At 48.5% G+C, this 16966-nt stretch overlaps 1 protein-coding gene across 28 annotated transcripts in view; it reads left to right on the forward strand.

Annotated features, from left to right (window-relative positions):
• The window catches only part of MICAL3 (microtubule associated monooxygenase, calponin and LIM domain containing 3), a 188579-nt gene that overhangs the window by 142511 nt on the left and 29102 nt on the right, over positions 1 to 16966 (forward strand). For 12 of the 28 annotated variants that reach the window (XM_011367775.2, XM_023535148.1, XM_023535160.1 and 9 more), the window contains 9 exons: positions 2707 to 2960; positions 4779 to 4868; positions 6810 to 6950; positions 8116 to 8178; positions 11681 to 11794; positions 12558 to 12668; positions 13102 to 13184; positions 14284 to 16117; positions 16608 to 16702. In XM_011367775.2, the coding sequence (XP_011366077.1) occupies positions 2707 to 2960; positions 4779 to 4868; positions 6810 to 6950; positions 8116 to 8178; positions 11681 to 11794; positions 12558 to 12668; positions 13102 to 13184; positions 14284 to 16117; positions 16608 to 16702 (2785 nt within the window). Of the gene's footprint in view, positions 1 to 2706; positions 2961 to 4778; positions 4869 to 6809; positions 6951 to 7799; positions 7823 to 8115; positions 8179 to 11680; positions 11795 to 12557; positions 12669 to 13101; positions 13185 to 14283; positions 16118 to 16607; positions 16703 to 16966 lie in introns of those variants that run through there. The other 16 variants (XM_023535152.1, XM_023535158.1, XM_023535167.1 and 13 more) reach the window with 12 other exon arrangements.

A 16966-nucleotide genomic window follows, 5' to 3' on the forward strand; every position in this document is an offset into this window, starting at 1 on the left:
AATCAGTTAGCATCAAAGAGTGCAATAAATGCCCCCATCTTACTTAAATTCTAGTTAAAAACATAAAAGAAGAAAGAACTAGCGTTAGCCTCTATGTGGAATAAGAAAATGGTCTCTTAGAGGTGAAGTGCTCAGAGGAAGGAGCTAGAGATTTTTGTCTTCTTTTCTGCGGGAAAGCTATGAGAGGCAGGAAGCGTGTCATATATTTTTTTCATCTTCTCTACAGCACCAAGCAGAATTAGGTGCATTTTCAGCCTTCGGTTCTTCCTTGATGAGGAGTTAGACTTGAAGATGAGAAATGACAGAGTTTTAAGGAATTAACCAGTCCAACCCAGAAAATCACTTTCTACAAGTTTAAAGAACTCGTAACTTAGGCGTCTGCTTGTTGGGGGCGGGTGGTGCAGTGTGATGTTTCAGAACATGACTTTGGAGTCAGACAAACCTGGACTTGAAGGCTAGCTCCACCACCTACTAGTTGTAGGCAAGTTCCTTAAGCTCTCAGTGTTTCAGTTTCCTTATCTGCAAAAGACACTGCACCTCATAGGGTTGTTATAAGAATTAAATCAAATAGAGAAACTGGCACAGTGTCTGGCGCCCATTGAGCTGTTAGTGTTATTACTCTGTTTAGCTCTAAGCACAATACTGGTGCCCCTCACTTGGAAGGACAGGGCAGGGATCTTGTATTTCCTTAAACAGGCAGCTTAACTGTCAGAAATTGGGTTTGACTCAAAATCACCGTGCCATAGGGAAGGCTAATCCAATCAAACTTTACCTGCATCAGAATCTCTGGAGGGCTCATTAAAGCACAGACTGCAGGCAGCTTCCGATTCAGTCAGTCTGAGGTAGAGCCCAAGATTTGCATTTCTAAAATATTCTCAGTGATACTGTGTGGTCTGGACACCACACTTTGAGATCCACTGCTCAAAATTTCCCAAATTACCCTGATGAAAACACCACATGGGACACTTGGTAGAAAGATGATTCCTGGGCCCTCCCCCTGGAGTTTCTGATTCAGTAGATTTGGGGTGGAGGCCAGAAATACCTGATCATAACAGACATTATGTTATTCTTCTGGGTTCACACAAGCAGAGACTCTGGCTCAGGCCTCATCAGCTCATGACCCTTCCTTGGAGTAGAGGAGGGGGAGCATCTTCCCAAGGAGACATTGGAAATAGTACTTTTATTTTCTCTGGGAGAGACCAAAAACAAAAGAAAACTGACTTTATGATTTTAGTTTTGTTTTTTCCTGATTGCTATCTAGATTGCTTGGCCCCAGACAATGACGATGGCTTGTGTAATGCCCATCTGCTGATGTCCTTAGTGTTTATACATTCCTGGCTCTAAAGAACAACAAGTCAGTGAGAGAGCAAACAGGTGTGCTTTCCAGATGGGGCAGCCAAGGTTACAGAGGACGCCTCAAAAATTGATGACAGGCCAGCACAGAGGGGCCTGGCCCTCCATCAGAATAACACCATGAGGAAAAGTCCCTCCTTCAAGGCTGACCATGAATATTCCTGACCCCTCTCCTCCCTCACCCCTTCTCCAGCAGTGGCATTATGTGAGTCATTGCTGAGCAGGATGCCAGTCTTAGCATGGATTAGATTTCCACTGTGTAAAGATTGCTGGATGATATACATCTCCAGCAGTCTGCTCAGCAGTTGTCAGAGCAGGTAGGATCTAGGAGTGGTCAGGCAGGACAGAAGACTACATAGAGACTCTGTGATTATGAGTGGATTAATTTAAAACAGAAAGCCATAATTCCCCACTTTTCCTTGAAAACTACCCAGGAACTTCAAGTGGAATTCCATGCAACAGGCTGCCTCATTCATAATAGGGCCTACCCAAATTAGTGGTCTCCATTTTCTGAGCTTAGACTCAGGTAGCCAGGAACCTGTTCATGATCCTCCTCCTGATTTGCCACCCTGCCATCTGCAAGTGGCTTAACTCTTAGTTTTCTGGAGAACCACCCAAGAGGGCACAGCTTGAGATGGTGTGGATGCTAAAGGGAATCCTGACTTTTCACACAAATGACCAAGCCTCTTTACATTCATTTCCTTGTTTGTGAGAATGGGGATAATCATAGTAGCCGTGTCTTAGAGTTACGGTGTAATTACATGAGCTAATCCATGTGCAATGTCTTGTGCCATGGCGCATGTCACCAGGGCACAATGAGTGCTGGTCATCACTGTTGTTATCATCCTTGGAATCTGTGGTTAAGACTTCATTCAGCCTCTTGTGGCTCCTCCTGCCCTACCATGGCTCTCACAAGAGCCTTTCAACCCACCTGAGTCAAGTAGAATTGAGTTCCTCAAACCAAATAGTGGATCACAATGAAAGGAGACTTCCTCTCCATTCTTGATTCCTGAGGTCATGAGTTTATATCAAAATGGATCCATGCCTTACAGCCTCTGAGGGCCTCCATGAGACTGGACTCTGAACAGAGCACTCACCACATGGGCCATTTGCTCACATGGGTTATGTCAAGGTTGCTCGCACGTGTGTGTGCCATCTTGCTGTCTGTTCTCCTCCTGTACCCTCATGTGTCGTACCTAGGCAGGGAAGCAGGCCAGCCTCTCCAAGGGTGTCCTCTCCTTTCCTGCCCAGCAGGTGCTTTGCTGGGATATTTTGCTTTCGGTTGTGGCTTTTAACTGTCCCCTTCTCGATTTTGTCATTCCCTCACTTTGGTTGTATGGTTGTTTCCCACAGCAGTTCTGAGTCCGAGATGGAGGAGGAGGAGGAGGAGCCTCCGCTGCCCACCTCAGATCTGGGTGGCGTTCCTTGGAAGGAGGCTGTAAGGATCCATGCTCTTCTAAAAGGAAAGAGTGAAGAGGAGCTGGAGGCCTCAAAGAGCTGCGAGCCTGGTAATGACGAGGAGGAGGAGTATGAGGAAGAGGAGGACGAGGAGGACTACGGCGAGGAGGAGGAGGAAGAGGAGGAGGAGGAGGAGGAGTCTAGTGAAGGTCAGCAAGCAGTCTCTTCTCCTATCTCAGACCCCGTCCATCCCTGAGACAGCCTGTTCTGCGCCTCAGAGGTTTCCATGGCTGGAGTCACAGGGACATGCCCTCACAGAGCCCAAGACATCCTTTCTGCTGCTCTCTTGGATGTAAGGGCAGAGGATAACGTTGGCAATGGGAATAGTGTCCCTTATGCACATTCTGAGTTGAAATTGGAAGTGGAAGGTAGAGGGCCAGTGCGAGGACTTCCTCTAAATTAGGTTTCTCGTTCTCATTTTTCTCTTTTTTTCCCTTTGGTTTCAGTTAATAAAATTTATTTTAATAAAGAAAGGGAATTTAGCTTTCTAGAGGATTCCCTGACTCCTAGACCTCAATATTGGAGGCTGCAAAGCATTGAATCTCAGTAGTTCAGAGCCACTGTCACTGAAGAGGGAGCTGTGAGCTACGTATCCACTAGATGGGGCCAAGTTAGTGACACATAGCAGTGTCCTGAGGAGGAGTGTCAGGTTCAGTGCTGAGTCGGTCTGGTTGGCTCTGAAATGTTCTCTCATTTAGACTCAGGATGTTTCAACTCTGTCCCTATCTCTGCCTCTGTGTATCTTTGAGTGAATGAGAAAGAACTTGCCTCCTTTTCTTGCCTGTGTAAGAGAGAGAGTCATTCTTTCCCTGGGTCATCTTGGCTACACAGAGGTCTGGCGAGTAGTAAAGAAGAAATAAGGCAGGTGGAGACCCGAGTCCACCTGAGGACTATGCTATGTCCGTTCACTGTGTGCTCTCGAGAAAGAGGGTGTGGCATGGAGGAGAAGGGCGTGGGCCTTTAAGCGCCAGTTCCTCCCAGCCATTAAAGGAGCAGTCAGTTCTGGACAGCCTGGACCACGTGGAGTTGGCACTAGATGGCTCTGCCACTCCTTGCACTTGTCTCTGCTCTTCCTGGAATTAGATGTGCTCGGCTGCCCGGTCCATCCCAGGGTCTGTTATACAGCCAGTCTCGGAGAGCTGTGTGGCTCTGAGACACTGGCCCTGATGAGGCAAAGCAGGCAAGAAGGAAGGACCTGCTCCTCCTGACCCTGAGGTGCCCACATCAGAGGCCAGGCCCTTCCTCAGGCTCCATAAGAAGCTTCTCTAGACCTGGTTCTCCTACCTGCACTTTTCCTGCCGAAGATGTGGGCTGGGCCAGGACCCCGAGGCAGCTCGCTCCGTGTCCTGTCCTTCCCTCTTCGCTGTGTTTTATGTGCAAGAAGGAGGCAAGCTCTTAGTCCAGAAGCTGGAACTGGGTTCTTTTCTCCACTTGCTATGTCTACAATGCCATGGCTGGCCCAGTGGTGCCCCTGCCCGCTGCGTTCCTGCTAGTCAGAGGGTGAGCATGTTCACAGCTCTTTCAGGGAAAGGTATTTTGTTTATATCATTCCAGACATCATTGTCTCTATCTGGCGATTAATATGCTCAGAAGCTTCTAGCCCCAGACATGGCTTAGGGTCACAGCCTGTTTCCTTTTCAGGAGAGGTTAACCCTGCCTTCCATCGAGTAGACTTAATTTCCTGGACCTGGATCTGGCGTGAAAACCAAATGTGCAGGGAATGAGCTTTAATTTGAGAAGCTCATACTGACAAATTCAGCCAAACACTGGGCCTTTGTTCTTGCCGGTGGTGTCTTGAGCAGTGGATTTCGATACCTGTGTAGAAAGTGACAGGACGTTATTGCCTTTCCGCTGAAGATAACTCTTCTTTCTCTTCTCTTTCCTCCCTCCATCTCTTTTCTCTCTGTTTATCCCCATGCGGGATTCTTGATGCTGTGTTTGTGGGTGTCTGGCTTCCCCTGCTGTAGAAGGGGAGTATTGCCCCTGGGACAAAGAACTCCTGCAAGGCCAGTGGCTCCAGCATCTGTCAAAGAAAGAAGATTCGGGTACATGTAAAGGTACCCACTCTGTCCCTTGCCCACCTTCTACCCTGGCTCCCTGGCAGCCATCCAAAATCTGCCTCCAAGAGCAGGTCCCACATGAAAAGATCTGTATTTTATAGAGCTACACTGACAGGCTTTGGCACGTATTCCTGGGCCCGACCTTCACATATGGTCATGTACAAAATAGCATGTGAGACGAAGAGATTAAAGAGGAAGTCAGAGAAGTCTCCAGAAGCAGCCTTACTAAACGTGGCCCCATCTGTGCCCCTCGTATGTTCTGCTGCAAGTTCTCTTCATCACTTGGTGTTTTCTCTGATGCAGAAAATTTTATGTCACAGTCACAATTCTCAAAAGTGGTTCATATGCTCAGAAGCTCCCTCCACTGTGCCTTTTAACATTTCTCTGAGAGAGGAGGAAGTGCTGGCAGATAAATCCCAAAGGCTTCATTATTAACAGGAAGCAGAACATTATCTAGGGAGAAGACTCCCTCTCTTCTCTTTGTTGCCATGAAGATGAAGAAAGGCCCTACGTGTTTTCTCTTTGACTTATTTTCTTTAGTCATAAGACATTTGGTGACTTTGCTGTGATTCAGCCCCATGCAGCACCATAAAGGCCAGCTGACCTTAGAAAAAATCCATGAATCTGTAGCGACCAGCAGCCCTGCATTGCACACGGTGTTAGTGCCCACATCCACATTTGGTGATTGTATTGGCGCTTTCTACCCATATCACATTCCCTGTTGCTTGAAAATTAAGAAGTTGTCGTTATAGTAATGAAGCCAAAGCAGATTGTCCATCTAGGTTGTTGAGAGTGGGCTCCCATCGGAAACCCGAGTCCTTCAGATCAGGTGGCACCTGCTCTTGCTTATCGAAAAGCCATCCTCCCTTCTGTAGTGTTCTCCCCTAAGTTGCTGGCTGTTCCTTTGTTTTAACCGAACTGTATGGCATGGTCCACACACTGATTATAGGGAGCCCACAGGGTAGCGGCTGCATGCAGATCCCCTGGGCTCTGACTGCAAGAATAATCTGAAGGAGCCACTGGTGAGTTCTCATTTAGCTAAGAAACTAGATGTTGTGTCCAGAGGGGATCAGCAGGGCACCAAGTGGGGTTTTAAGAAAAAAGGCTTTGACCTTGGAAAAAACAGAGGTGTTGTCTTATTTCTTCCAGTGAACTGCCAAAGCTTTGGGAATCTACAGGATAGAGCTCTGCTTCCTCTCCTAGCCCTGCCTCCCCTAACTCCATCCTGTCCCTGTCGCTGTCCCTGCCATAGACCAGCATGCAGCATGAGGCCTATTGTGGAGGGAGATCTTTTTCTCTCTAGCTGCAGTGGATAAAAACCAAAGTACCAAGAAAGTAAATTTCTGTCCTGTGTGAACTGGCTGTCTCATGGCAGAATGACACTGTCCCATCCCACCCCTCTCGTTACTTGATTCAAATCGCAAAGGAGAAGCTGTCAACATGGCAGATAGCAGCACCTTGCTGTGTGTCCAACAGAAGGGGCATGAACGGTGCATCCTCAGCGATCTCCCACTGTGCTGGGTAACAGCTAAGTACTCATGACCTCCTGAGGGACAGCGAGGCCAGTTGTAACCTGCTCTTTTTTCCTGACTGGACATTTGGATCCCTCAAATGCAGTCATGTGAAGAGTATCAGAAAGGAAAGTTCTTTCTGCATTGGAGTTGAATGTATGATTCTCATTGAAATGAACAGTGTATGTGAAACTTGAAATGCAGTTGGATGAGTAGAAATCGCCTATCGTGTGTCTGTGTATGTATGCATATTCTCAGTTTTTGCCTCTTTCCTATTCTAACTGATCCTGGCAAAAATGATAACTTTTCTTTGTTTCCTTTCCTGTGGTGTTTCATCCCTTCCTTCCCTTGACTGTTTATTTTCTCCTTCCTTCCTCCCCATCATCTTTCCCTTCCTCATCTCCTTCACCCCTCAAACCTGGTACAGTAGCCGGGAGCCAGAGGCTACAGCAGATCATAAACGCAGCCGATCCCTTGGAGATCCAGGCTGACGTGCACTGGACGCATGTTCGTGAGAAAGAGGAGGAGGAGCGAATGGTACCGACCTCTGAGTCCTCTACTTCTAGAGGTAACTGCTTCAGGATCCAAGGTCCTGGTGCCCCCAGGAGCATCTTCCATCCCTGCACCCTCTTTCGTTGCAAAGAACTTTTCTGTTAGGGTCAAAGCCATCAGTTTGATCAAAAGTAAGAGCTGACAGAACATTTCATTTTCCTGATGTTAACCATGACCTAGGCTTTTTCTTGAGGATATGTAAAGTTCTCTGTGGGTTAAGAGCTTATGGGCTCTTTGGCCACTGATGCAAAGTAGTAAGATGAACTTGATCTTAAGAAAACCAAGAATTTGCGTTTTTCCCCTCATATTATTAGGCAGGGTTACTCTTTCTCCACTTGGTAGAATGTTCTGGTGCTGTCTTCATGGAGTATGTCTGGATGTGAATGCATCGGCAGGATGGGGGAAGGGGGAGCATAGTTTGAATGGAAACGAAGTTTTAAGAAGAGATGTATCTCAAGGAGGCCTCTGAAGTACCTGACATAATTTCCAGCTCTAGGTTGTAGGTGAGATGATCTATATTCCACAGTAGAATAAAAATGAACCTTATTTTGGCTTCTTTTAAGAAATAGCAGGTAGTAAAAAAAAAAATCAAGAATTGAGGGTGGCTGCATGTCATTCTCACACCTTCCATCCTCAGCGTACCTGTATTCCAGATACAGCACTTTGGTACCATCAACTTATGTCTCTCACTCACATATCTTTGTTTCCATTCAGTGACCATTAGAGTCACGCACCCCACAAGGCTCTGAGTATACAAGGCAGTGGTACCTGCATTCATGAAGCAGCCTTTAATGTGAGCATTCGATCCTCCCCAACCCCAATTCTTCACCTATAGGCAGGACCAACCTCTTAACTACTTTTGCAGCAATATAAATATACCCCGAAGCTCAGCAGGAATGGAGGAGAGAGACCCTGCTGACCAGGGGCCTCAGACTGGCCTGTAAGTTGGGGCGAGCTCTGCAGCTGTAAGCCCATATTGACCCTCGCTGTGTTTTTCCTCTTTTCTTCATCCCGAATACCTATCACATAGGCTCGCAATGGGACTGGTTCCCTCCTCAGTGCCGAACGGGCCTCTGGCTGTTAACATCATCTCAGTTTTCCTTCTGTTTTGGACTTGACTCTCCTCACTGGGAACATTTATTCCTGTGTAACTTTGTATTTATCATCTGTTTTAAATTCAGTGCCTGACCTTCCTTCCATACGCCGTGCAGCAGTGCAGGCCTGGCTGGAGACGGTCTCCGGAGGTAGTCTGGTGATGTTTGTTCTCTCCCTGCTCACCATAACAACTCTCTCTCGGCAGCTGTGCTGATACCTTAACACTAGAATTCTGGTCCTGCTGCTAGTGCATGCCGAGGGCGGAGGGTGGGGGCACATGCATGCCTCACTCAGGCAGCCCATCTTTGCATGGACAAGACACATACCCCACACCCTTTCAGGGAAGACCAGAGGCAAGCAATAGTATAGACAGAACAGAAGCAAACATTTATTTTAATTAATAGTGGTAAAGGCCAAAGCTAAAGGAACATTTTTAGCACTGAGATCTAAAGTCTGTAGAAATTGAGAGTGAAAGTAGAGGAGTCAGTTAATATTCCACAAACCTACCGAAGTATAAGAGAAGGAGGCGATACTCAGGGCAACTTGTGGAAAACTTATCAGTAAAAAGGGGAATGCAGAGGGTTGGCAGATGTTCAGCTAAAGAGAGGGACAGGCTGGACATAACCAGATATAGCATCAGCTGGTTCTTCGGACTGAGGTGCATGTATCTCTTTAAGTACTTAAGCCAAGAAGTAGCTGAGAAGCCTTGGCTGTCTTTCCTAAACTTTTCTGGAGAGGCATTCCCCTTCAAAGGGGTTCCTGGCATTTGGGACATGACAGTTCTTTGCAAAGACATTCAACATCCTTGGCCTCTGCTCTTCAAATGTCAGTAGTGTAGACACCCCCCCCCCCCCCAGTTATAGAACAACCCAAACGCCTCTGCATAATACCAGATACCTGTCGAAGAAGGGTAGTAGTGCCCCTCATAAGAACCACTGTCCCAGCGGTTACTCCTGGATTGGGCAAAATTGGAGCTCATGGATCTTGCCACCAGCCTCTTACCAGGTCAACTCATTGCCCTCATAGGCAGCTGGGTGAATGGACACTAGCACACAGTCAGGAGGTACCTGCCCACAGAGCCACAGGGAGAGCCCTTAGCTCTGTGAACAGAAACTGCTGGTCACACTCTCCTAGTTAGTTTGTGTCCCCAGGATGGTTGGACAAGGCTAAGGTGTCAGGACTTCCTAGCTGGCAGCTGAGATAAACCAAGAGCTAAGTGTGGCAGCGATTCCTGGCTTCTGTAGTGTGCGGCAGCTTCTAGCACCCTGCACTCCATCTTAACTTGGATTTAATCCCCCAGTTCCATCCCTCAAGCTGCATCTCTTTCAACATCTGCTACTGCTGTGTTGATATTCCTCATTTGTTTGTTTTGGATAATTTTGACAATTGTTCCTCTCAGAGTGCTCCTGTAGACTGTAGGCTTCTCACCCTTTTGACTCCCCAGTAAACAGTTCTTAGTAGAGATTCTTAATTAGAAGCACATGAGGGCAAGGGGCCAGGACTGGAATGAGGCCGATCTGGTGCAATGTGCCTTGTGCACTGGGCATCCTGGGCCTTAGTATCCTCTGTGCTTGCTTCCTGTATATTTGCCAACAACCATGCAAAATTGCCCCCTCAATACCCAGGCACTCACACAGCCTTCCCAGCATACATGTTGGCACAATAAGCCCTCTCTACAACAGATCCAAGCTCTCTTCTCACTGGGTTGGGATGGCTACAAAGGAGAAAGAATCTTGAGGAGGAGAGGTGTCTGCCAGCCTTCTCGGCAATGGTGTAGTGCAACAAAGAACTCACTCTTGAGACAGAAAGCTCAGGTGGAAGGAGCACAGAGACTTGTTTGTGCCTCAGAAGTCCTACTCCCTGGCATTGATGAACAGACTTTCTTGAGTGACCAACTGTAGTATTACCATACAGAAGTTTTGAGCCTGTGGAAATATTTGCATAGTTTCCCCCAGTATTTTCCCAGAAGATGCTACTGTCATATAGAAAGTATCTTGGCATTGCCAGCTTCATGGTCTGCTGTGCTATCTCAGAGAAGGAATGTGACATTAGCTATTTGCCAGCCTAGAACTTGTCTTGGAACTCTCCCATCTCTCCCCGGAACCTGGACTGTTATTCCAAACCTCTTTCGTACAGTTCTCCAAAACTAGATGTGAACCAGCACCTTAGTTTTAGTAAGGTCAGTATACACAAGGGGCGGTTAGAAGAGTATATAACTTAAGGAATTATTAAAAGCAAAAACTCATGTAACTACCACCTGCGCCAAGAAATAAAACATTACCAGCATCATCAAGGTGCTTCTTCCCTCTCTCCTCGCCCCCTCAAAGGCGGGCACTTCTTTGATTTTCATTGTACACTGACCTCAGTGGCTACTCTCAGTGTTTGTGCCACACTCACTGCAGATTCACGAAGCTGGCCTGTGAGGAGACATTGACCTGGTCATTGCCTTTGCATCAGCACAGCCTTGTAAGAAGTCCATCCAGCTGTGCCACAGCAAGTTCCTCTGCCAACCATCCTCCCTTGAGCTTTGATCCTCAGGCTCTTGTATATGCAAACTAGAGCATAACTTCTTTTCCTGAAATGAAAATGTTTAAGTATGATATGAAGATGGCTATGCTTAGAACCCTAGAGAAGCTCTTAGGAACCCTGACAAATGGATACTGTTAGTCTTGGGTAGCACTGGTATTTCACAGCATCCTTTAAAGCAGTGCTCGTTGCTTTCTTATTTGCTTTCTCTTACTCCAGACTGTTAGTGTGAGTTCTTAGTTTGCAGAGGCTGGGAGAAGACAGTGAGTGAGTGAGTGAGTGAGTGAGTGGGTGTGTGTGTGTGTGTGTGTGTGTGTGTGTATTTAGGGCTGGTTCCTTCTCAGGAAAAGTGAAGTTGATTAGAGCTTTGCCTCATTTTGCAGCACTGTAAAATGAGTCCAGTAAATGAACTTTACATATCCCCTCACCTTTTCCATTATGCTTTAGAAAAGTATTTTCTCTAAATTAATCCAAGCAAAGCTGCCACCTCTGCCACTTGAAAGGGAGGCATGGGGCACTGGGCAGTTTTGTTGGTCACTCCTCCAACAGAGATTTCACCTACACATAACACTGCAACTGCTAGATTGAGCAGTGTGACCATGATAAGTTACCTAAGCTGTCTGGGCCTCAGTTTTCTCACTGATAGGAATTAGAAATGGTCCCTCTAATTGTATTAAATGACTCGTGACATGTGAAGCGGTCAACACAGTGCTTAGCCTGTAAGCTGTTGCTGCTGATTTTACAGCTGAATGCCTGCCGGGCCTGGGCCTGGAGAAGCAGCTTTTTCCCTTCTGTCCTTCTCAAATCAGGGCTCTTACAGCAGCCTCTTGAGGAAGAGGAAAATGACTGGACTTAAGCTGCTCTTCCCCTTCCACTTGGCCCGGCTTGCCAAGAAATGCTAGTCTCAGGTATTTAGAAAGGGCCCAGGTCTGACTGACTTCACCTTAGGGTCCACCTTTGGGTCTAAATCCAAATACTTCAGAGTTTTTCCTCTCGCTTCTCTTGGTGGCCTTCATATCATGGCCATGGGAGAAGCACTACTGTAGCTTTCCCACCTGCAAAGGCAGTCTGCCTGTCCTTCTGTCTTTCCTTTTCTTCCTTCCTTTGACTGTTTCTGCTTTACAGTCCCATTTGATGAGAATGACCTGGAGGAAGATGTGGACTCGGAACCAGCAGAGATAGAAGGGGAGGCAGCAGAGAATGGGGACACTGGGGACACTGGTGCTGAGCTGGATGATGGTATGGGGGTCCCCAGCGCCTCCCCTCTCCACCTTCATGGTTACCTTTTTGTTCTCCACTGGGGGACAGGTCAGAGTGCTTTGAACTCAGGAGAGATAAAAACAGTACACATTAAACAGAAGCAGGGAGCTCAGGGGAAGCAGCCAACTGCTGTTCTGGTTCGTTCCTTATTCTGCCATTAACTTGAATGTGTGTAATTTCACCCACCCATAAGCTACCATTTGACAAAGCCTGCATTCATAGTTGTGGTTCAGAAACTGAGCAAATGCTCTCTGAAAGCTAGGTACAAGGAGATGGTATTTTAAGAATCATAGTCTGGTTTGTTGGGAAACAAGGAGCAGAGACTAGGCTGGGAAAAATGAGAATAGTTCAGGCAAGATTGTGAGGCAGCAGAGGCCTTGACTGGTGTTGGGGTGGCAGGGCCGGGAAGTGCTAACAAGAGAGAAACACGGGCAGTGGGCCCAGGAAGCAAGTCCTGCCCCGCCACAGGCATGCCCAGTGTGCTGCTTCCTGTCGTGGCCTGTCACGTCATCTGGCTGTATTGCAAAAGAAAGTGGAGCACCATGGGCTTTGAAGAGAGTTGCAGAGGATGATGTGCTTTGGCCAAGTGTGAGAACCTGGGTGGGGACCATCAGGAAAGGCCCAGCTGGGGTAAGGAGCCAGATCCAGGCCTGCAGTCGTTGTGCTGTTCTCCAAGGAAGGCAGGAGACTGGAAAGGAACACGGCCTAACATGAGTTTTGTGTTCTCCCTTCCCTCTGCCAGATCAGCACTGGTCTGTTGATGTCCCATCAGATGCCGAAGCGGAGCTACAGCTGAGGGTCTCAGAAAATGAGGAAGAGCAACCCTCTGTCGCAGCATGGCGCCAAGAGAGAGGTGGGTCCACTATTGCAGGAGAAGCCACTCCCAGAATTCCTAGTGAGAGCCACGTGAAGACGAGTGGCACCAAGGGCATAGGTCCTCGAGCAGAGCCTGCACACTACACGCTGGCTTCCAAATGGCCTCCTCCCCGTCACTGTGCATGGGCCCTGCACATGGCTGTACTCACAGCCCCTCTCTGTATGTTATTTGAGGTATAAAAAGGTACAAGGTACATCTCAAAGCTTCGAACACAGACCATACACATGACAAAAAGCCAGCACTCCTGACAAGAGCAGAAGTTGCATATGGGGTGCCCTGGGGAAGGATGTTCCCTTTGCTTTCCTTTCAGTCTCTGCAGGTGCTCCCTCACTGTGGAGCTGGCTGGGAGAGGTGCCTTCAGTGGGAGCGGAGTGTTTCCTCTTATCAATCTTGTGTCTCTTCTTTTCAGATCCCTCCCGAGTCTCCAGTCCCACCTGGTCCCCTGTAGAGCAGGCTGTTCTGTTCTCCCCAGTCCACAGCCCCATGGCAGAGGTAAGTGTATGGGCTCACTGTCAGAGACAGAGCTGATGGAACCCTGAGTGGACATGTTGATTTCATTTTAAGGCCCTTTATGTGAGCCTCTTTTTTTTTTTTTTTCTTTTTGCTAAGTGGGGCTGTTGAGAACAGGAGTGGCCTTGGTGTTCCAGCTCAGTCCTCACCAGACTGAGGCAGTTTGGGCAGCATCTCCCTAACTCTGCTCTGTACCAACTCCAAACCTGAGTCATCCTTCTACTGTGTTTCTTTCTGTCATGTCCATATACCACTGTTTTAAAAACTTTTTTTTAGTTAAAGCAACAATATCTGTGCAATCATTGGTTCAATATGATAAGTACATTTATTTATTATGTTAAAATGAATTATGACTTTTAAAATTAAAGATATGTATCCACATTACCAGTGGTATGTGAACCACACATTGGAGAATGCTATGTAAATAGCTAGTAACAATATGTTCCATGGAACATGTTTTGGAAGACTTTCTGGAGGAGAGATCAAGGAGGGAGGTCTAAACTCAAGACTGGGTCTGCTTGATTTGTTCTTTGGGATTTTAAGAAGCAAGATGAATTTGGTGATTTCATCTGTAAAATGGGGAACCTTTACTGAGATGTATGGACGGGGCGGTATAAGGATTCATGCGGGAATATCTGAATCTTTGAGCTTCCTGGGGAGGACAGTTTATAATACAGACAGCAAAAAATACCTGCTTTAAATCTTCTTACAATGTTGGCCACTATATTCATACATCAGAAATCTTGGAGCCCTTGGGGCTGATGGTGGGAAAGTAAGAGCTGAATTCATTAGTATCCTCTGGCCAGCATTCACTTCAGTGCATTTAGAGTATAGGATGTGTTTGAGATGGACCAAACCCTGAAAGCTCAGTCTGTTGAACTAAGTAGAGTGATTCTAAAAATTGCAGAAAGTGAGAAAGGTTCTCCTGGTACCATTTGAATAATAGCTTAGAGGACAGAGAGAGGAATTTATTTTAATAAGCACAGGCCTTTTGAGAGAGAAAACTCCCTAAGGAATCTTTGCTGCTGCCTATTAAATCTCTGCCTTTTAAGCAGCTTCCATCTGTCTTTGTTTTCTATAGGGAGCGCGAATCCCTCATACCTCTGTGGCTACCAAGGTGAAATCCCCTGAGGAGCACCTTTTCCCTGAACATTTGGTCCCCAGAACCGAAGCTCCCACTGATCAGAAAGCCCTGCATTCTCCCATCCGGTCGCAGCCGGTGGCTCTGCCAGAAGCCATGACACCTACCTCCCCCGTTACTTCACAGGGCCTGTCCCCGTTGGCCACCTCCACTGCCACGCCCACCCAGCTCCCCATTTGCTCCCAGCCTCAGCCTTCCTCTGAGGCCACTGTCCCATCCCCCACCAAGTCCCCCATATGCTTCCAGCCTGTTCCAGCCAAAGCATCCACTCCCCTATCCCCTCTCCCCTTGAAGAACCAAGGGGATGCCAAGGACGGTCTCGGCAGCCCGCTTGCAATGGACGAGGCCCTGAAGCGGAACGACCTGGTGGCGGAGTTCTGGATGAAGAGTGCCGAAATCCGCCGCAGCCTCGGCCTCACACCCGTGGATCGGAGCAAGGGGCCAGAGCCCAGCTTCCCGTCACCTGCCTTTAAGCCAGTGTCCCTAAAATCCTATTCAGTTGAGAAGTACCCCCAGGGTGAGGGGCTCCATCTTCTAAAACCTCCACCTGCTCCTAAGAGACTGGGCCTGGCAAAGTTGAATGGCGACCAGTCCTCCCTGCCGTCCCCTAAGTCCCCGTCTGACAGAGAGCTGAAAAGCTCCCACGAGGAGCAGAGAGACCTGTCCAGCAGCTCTGGGCTGGGCCTTCACGGGAGCTCCTCCAACATGAAGACCTTGGGCAGCCAGAGCTTCAACACCTCAGACTCCACCATGCTCACTCCACCCTCGAGCCCGCCCCCACCCCCACCCCAGGACGAGGAGCCTGCAACTCTTCGAAGGAAGCTGTATCAGACATATGAGCACAAGGAAACCAAGCCCAAGGCCTCTGTGACCCCACCCCCTCCACCTGCCACCTTTATGCGGCCCCTCCGAGAACCTGCCAAGCCTCCCCGGGAGGAGGTGCGAAAGTCATTTGTAGAGAGTGTAGACGAGATCCCTTTTGCTGATGATGTGGAGGATACATATGATGACAAGACCGAAGACTCAAGTCTGCAAGAGAAGTTCTTCACACCCCCTTCCTGCTTGCTCCGCTCAGAAAAGCCTCTCCACCCACCCCTAGCCAAGGAAAGTGGTAGGTTGCCTACTCTGGAGAGTGGGATCCAACCACAGAAGAGAGGGCTGCCTGTAGTCTCTCCCCAAGCCAAGGAGCTGGCTGAGGAGCGCATGCGCGCCAGGGAGAAGTCCGTGAAGAGCCAGGCACTGAGAGATGCCATGGCCAAACAGCTGAGTCAGATGAAGGAGATGGAGATGACAGCTGGGACCACCAGGCCCCCAGGAGGCACTTCCCACAAAGCCTCCTCAGTACCCTCCAAGGGCAAAGTCCTCAGTCTCGAGTCCCCTGAATACCCAATCCACAAAGGCCCAGACGAGCCCACCCTGAGGCATGAAGCCACTAGTGAGGAGATCTTCCCTCCGTCGGACTCAGGGGGCCCAGACGGTTCAGTCACCTCATCTGAGGGTTCCAGTGGAAAGAGCAAGAAGAGATCATCACTCTTCTCCCCCCGCAGAAACAAGAAGGAGAGGAAGTCCAAAGGTGAGGGCCGGCCCCCGGAGAAGCCCAGCCCAAACCTGGAGGAAGCAGCCTCCAAGCCCCGGTCCTTGTGGAAGTCGGTCTTCTCTGGGTATAAGAAAGATAAGAAGAAGAAGGGCGACAACAAGTCTTGCTCCAGCACCCCTTCCAGTGGTGCCACCGTGGACTCTGGCAAGCACAGGATGTCTCCGATGGTTAGAGCAGGTATGTCAGCACCAAGGGACCCCTACTGGGGCAGAGCATAAGGTGTATATTCTCCCATCATTTGGTTCTTCTCAAAAGATTCCCTTCCCCACGCTGCTCCTTCAAGGGTTCTTAGAGCTCTGCTGACAGGGCAGGGAGAAGGAAACAGCATGCTTCACTTAATAGAATAATTCTAAAAACCAGCCTGAAGCTGAGTAGGGGAGATGGGAGGAATGTGCACTTCCTAAAGTCACATCATTTCAAATAAAGGCAATGCTGCCGGAAGATCCTGGTAGGCTGTCTTTGGGCACCATCTATTCAGTATTGGTCCGCCTCTGCCTGGACAAATGTCAGCATCCAAGCTCCTGGGGCCCCAATATGGGAAGTCACTTAAACTAGAGAGAAATCAAACCTCCACCCCACTCTCCTGGGCTACTTATATGAACGTAGAAATCGGGAAGCACTGTGGTACTGACGGGCTGGTCACTGTACTCACTCTGCATTCCCTCAGAGCTGCAGCTCCGGCGCCAGCTGAGTTTCTCCGAGGACTCTGACCTCTCCAGTGATGACATCCTTGAGAGGGCCTCCCAGAAGTCCAAGCGAGAGGTATGCAGGCCCGGTCAGCAGTGGGGCTTCAGCGGGGTCAAGAACCTTGACTTCTGTCTTCTGTCGAGTATTGGTTTTGATGAGGTGGAGGAAAGGAAAGCAAATCCCAAACCAGGAACGGGCATGAGCTCTCTCTGGTCTCCTAGCAGACATACAGCTGAATCCTGAGCCCACCTAGTAGTCTAATTAGGAGACATATCAGGGACTTCTCTTAGGCTTTTTCAGGGAGCAGCTGAGGGTTATTTGCTTCCGTGGCCATAGTTC

The sequence above is a fragment of the Pteropus vampyrus genome, unplaced genomic scaffold (genome assembly GCF_000151845.1).
Source record: "Pteropus vampyrus isolate Shadow unplaced genomic scaffold, Pvam_2.0 Scaffold137, whole genome shotgun sequence".
Lineage (NCBI taxonomy): Eukaryota > Metazoa > Chordata > Mammalia > Chiroptera > Pteropodidae > Pteropus > Pteropus vampyrus.